General features: G+C 48.2%; 1 protein-coding gene across 1 annotated transcript; it reads right to left on the bottom strand.

Annotated features, from left to right (window-relative positions):
* Window positions 1-200: 200 nt before the first annotated feature.
* LOC121360723 (insulin receptor-like) lies at window positions 201-1,185 on the bottom strand. Its single transcript, XM_041480786.1, has 2 exons — window positions 634-1,185; window positions 201-232 (listed from the first exon to the last, which is right to left on the bottom strand). Exons 1-2 carry the CDS (start codon window positions 1,172-1,174, stop codon window positions 201-203), a joined length of 573 nt encoding a protein of 190 aa, XP_041336720.1. The 5' UTR covers window positions 1,175-1,185.
* Between the last annotated feature and the right edge of the window lie 2,086 nt (window positions 1,186-3,271).

Genomic DNA, 3,271 nt, shown 5'->3' on the forward strand with positions numbered 1-3,271 from the left:
CAGATCTTAGACCTTTTTGTGGCAGGAAGGTTTGGAAGATGGAATTGCACCTTTCCAGAATGGGCTTTATTCCACTGAGACTTTTCTCCACTGTTGTGCTTCCACCTGCTGAAGCCTCTCAGTCTGGACTTTCATTCCCTCCCCAAACCCCAATAAAGACACTCAGAGTACCAGCTATTACCCAAGACACTCACAGTCTGTTAAGCTGGTGAGCTCTGGGCAGCTCCTGACTCTGCAGGAGAGCCAAACACAGAATTCTGGATGCCTTACAAACACAGGTGGAAGAACTGCTCAAACCCATCCCAAAGGTTTTCTCTTCCTCTTCTAAGGCAAATTTTCAGCCCTGCTTTTAGGAATCTGTGTTCACAGGTAGCAATCAGCAGGGACCTGTCAGGCCTCCAAGAATCCCAGAGTGGTTTTTGTGGGAAGGGACCCCAAAGCCCATCCAGTGCCACCCCTGCCATGGCAGGGACACCTCCCACTGTCCCAGGCTGCTCCAAGCCCTGTCCAGCCTGGCCTGGGACACTGCCAGGGATCCAGGGGCAGCCACAGCTGCTCTGGGCACTCTGTTCCAGGGTCTCACAGGTCCTGACAGGTCAAAGCCCCAGCTGAGACCCCTCACCGTGCACTCACCTCTCTGGCAGCGATCGTGCGTCCAGCAGCGCTCGATGAAAATCCCGTTTATCACCGTGGGGGGACAGTTGCTCTTCCCTTTCACGGTGCCTGGGCACACATCTCCACACTCTTCTTTGTCATCCTTGTTGGCCACGATGTAATTGTCTTCTACAGAATCCAAAATCCTGGACCAGTCGATGGTGGACAGGTAGCAGAGCTCGTTGTTCTTCTCAATGCGCACGGCGCCCCGAGTGATGTTCATCAGGTTGTAGAGGCCAATTTCCTTCAGGTGAACCATCTCAAAGATCACCAGGGCGTAGTTGAAGAACAGGTGAGTCCCTCGGATCACAGTGAGGTTGGGGAAGAGGCCCTTCAAGCTCTCCAGGCCGTAGACACGGAACAGCAGCAGGTAGTCTGTGATCATGGTCAGCTTGGGGAAGCTGAGCTCGCGGAAATCTTCGGGCTTGGTTTTGAACATCAGCAGGATCTGCAAGTGGCCCTCGATCACAGTGCAGTTCTCCAGCATGTTCAGCCTGGTCAGGTTGTTGCGGATGTCCATGCTCCTGCAAACTGGGAGGCAAAGGAGAATTTATTTATTTAACAGAAGGTTAATCGCTGGAGTTTTCCAAAGGCTCAGTTTTGTCCAACCACCCCGAGCTCCACTGGGGACTTGAGGCCCTCTCAGCAAGGCAGGCTTCAAGTGTTAAGAAATACACTGTGGGGAACATTCCCTGGTATAAGGTTACAAAACAAGAGCATTTCATCATTTTTGCTGCCATCTTGAGTGCCTGCCTGTTGCCTCTATCACGACTGCAGCGGTAACACCAGTGCTGGGACATCACAAAGGCAAGAGATGTCTGGGCTGTTCTCTTCAGGGAGCTGCCAGCAACACACCTACCTCGCCTCAGATTGTGCAATTAATGCCAGGGGATTAGAGGGAGGCATTTAGAACGGTTGCAGGGAGGGGAAGATAGGAAAGAATAATGGCCAGAGATGGTAGTGCTTGGGAAGAGAGCAGAAAAACCTGGAAATGCACAGGAGCACAGCCCACGCTCCTGCCCAGACTCTGCTGACAGGAGTAATTTACTACATTAGTAATTTTTGCCCTGAGCATTCTTTTCAGATGAGGTGTTGGGGCTTTTTTTGTGATTATTTTCTCAAGGGTGCAAATCTCCCTCTCTTGACTACCTGAGCCGTTTATTTCATAGAACCAGTAACCAAAGAACTGGCAAAGTAAACAAATACCTGAAGCATAAATTAGAAGGCAAACTGAATAATAGGAATCCAGGCACCAGCGAAAGGAAAAAGTTTGAATAGGGAAATATTTTTTCAACTCTAAGCACAGGTAAGGAATAAGAAGGAAATTTGCAGCCCCACGCCTCTACAGCACAACAAAACAATCCTTTTGTGACAACCCCTTTGAAACCGACTTCATAGGAACATCAGCCAGACCTTCATGTTCAAATACAGGTGGATTCTTCCTGAATTTTTCCTTTTTGAAGACTGCATCCACTCAAAGGATTCTCTCTTTTGTCTACAGCTGGGCAAGTGTCTTCCCTCCCCACTTAAGAAAAAAAAAACACAGGCTCTTTCCTCTTTTTGTCACTATATGTGAAGTTCAGCAGCTCTAAAACCACCACATGACAGCTCCAAGGGATCACCCAGCCTTACAAAACTGACGTGGACACAAACATTTCACAGGATTGTCTGACTCCTCATGATTTAACACAGGGGTTAAAACCAAATTCTACGCAAATATCTTCATAATTATTCAAAAATTTGCTCCACTGACTGCAAGAAAAAAAAAATTGGCAATACTAATATGGGATTTGCAGCAATGCTATTGCCCAATGGGATTTTTTGGCACTATATCCAAGTCATTTCATAAATTGCTTTCTGGAAGAAAAAAGCCAATGCACACGGTGCCTCAAGGATTAAGGATGTACTTGGAAAAAGTGGGAAAAGGAACCTGATGACCAGCCAGCAACAATTCTCTGCCCCAAACTGTACTGCTACACATCCCAGCCTGGGATAAAAGACCTGGGAGAGCAACAGATTCAGCTAAAACGCTCTGGATATTTATTTGCAATAAATAACATTGGTATTTCCACAGAGCAAGTGCATGGCAGGTCAGGTCAGTGAAAGGAGAAGTAACAGAGGGACACGTAAGAAGTTGAAAGACTGAATACAACTGAAGTCACCAGGGCAGCTAAAATTACCAGATAAATTCAAAATGCAACGTCTTGGTTCTTATTTATCCTTGTTCTCATTATTGTGGGGTGCACAGCAGTGCTGGGGTGGTCCCCACCACCAGCTGCTGCACACAGGATCTGTACTGCCTGCTGGAATGGACAGCTGACCTCAAGGAAAAGGAAAGGTCAAAAAATACAGACCAGGAATTACTTGTGAGAGTCAGAGCTCCAGGCTATTGCTGTGGCTGAAGGCCACGAGATGCATGAATTCCCTGAGCACAATTGCCTGTGTCTTCCATCATTTTGGGCAGAATGAGGTGAGTGACCAGGGCTGGACACGAGCCCTGCAGCCACACTGCCCCTGGCCAGGGCACCTTGAGCAGGGCTGGGAAGATCTGCAGTGAGGAATGGCCAGGAAAAGCCCTCTCAGTGCTGTGGCTGCATTTTCAGGCTGTGGAAATCTT

Source organism: Pyrgilauda ruficollis, unplaced genomic scaffold, assembly GCF_017590135.1.
Source record: "Pyrgilauda ruficollis isolate IOZ18807 unplaced genomic scaffold, ASM1759013v1 scaffold115, whole genome shotgun sequence".
NCBI classification, from domain to species: Eukaryota; Metazoa; Chordata; class Aves; order Passeriformes; family Passeridae; genus Pyrgilauda; species Pyrgilauda ruficollis.

Excerpts from the sequence above, each read along its gene's own strand:
- LOC121360723 (XM_041480786.1), bottom strand. The coding sequence starts at position 1,174 with ATGGACATCCGCAACAACCTGACCAGGCTGAACATGCTGGAGAACTGC. Across the intron at positions 233-633 it reads GCACGATCGCTGCCAGAGAG|AGTCAGGAGCTGCCCAGAGC; the intron begins GTGAGTGCACGG and ends GCTCTCCTGCAG.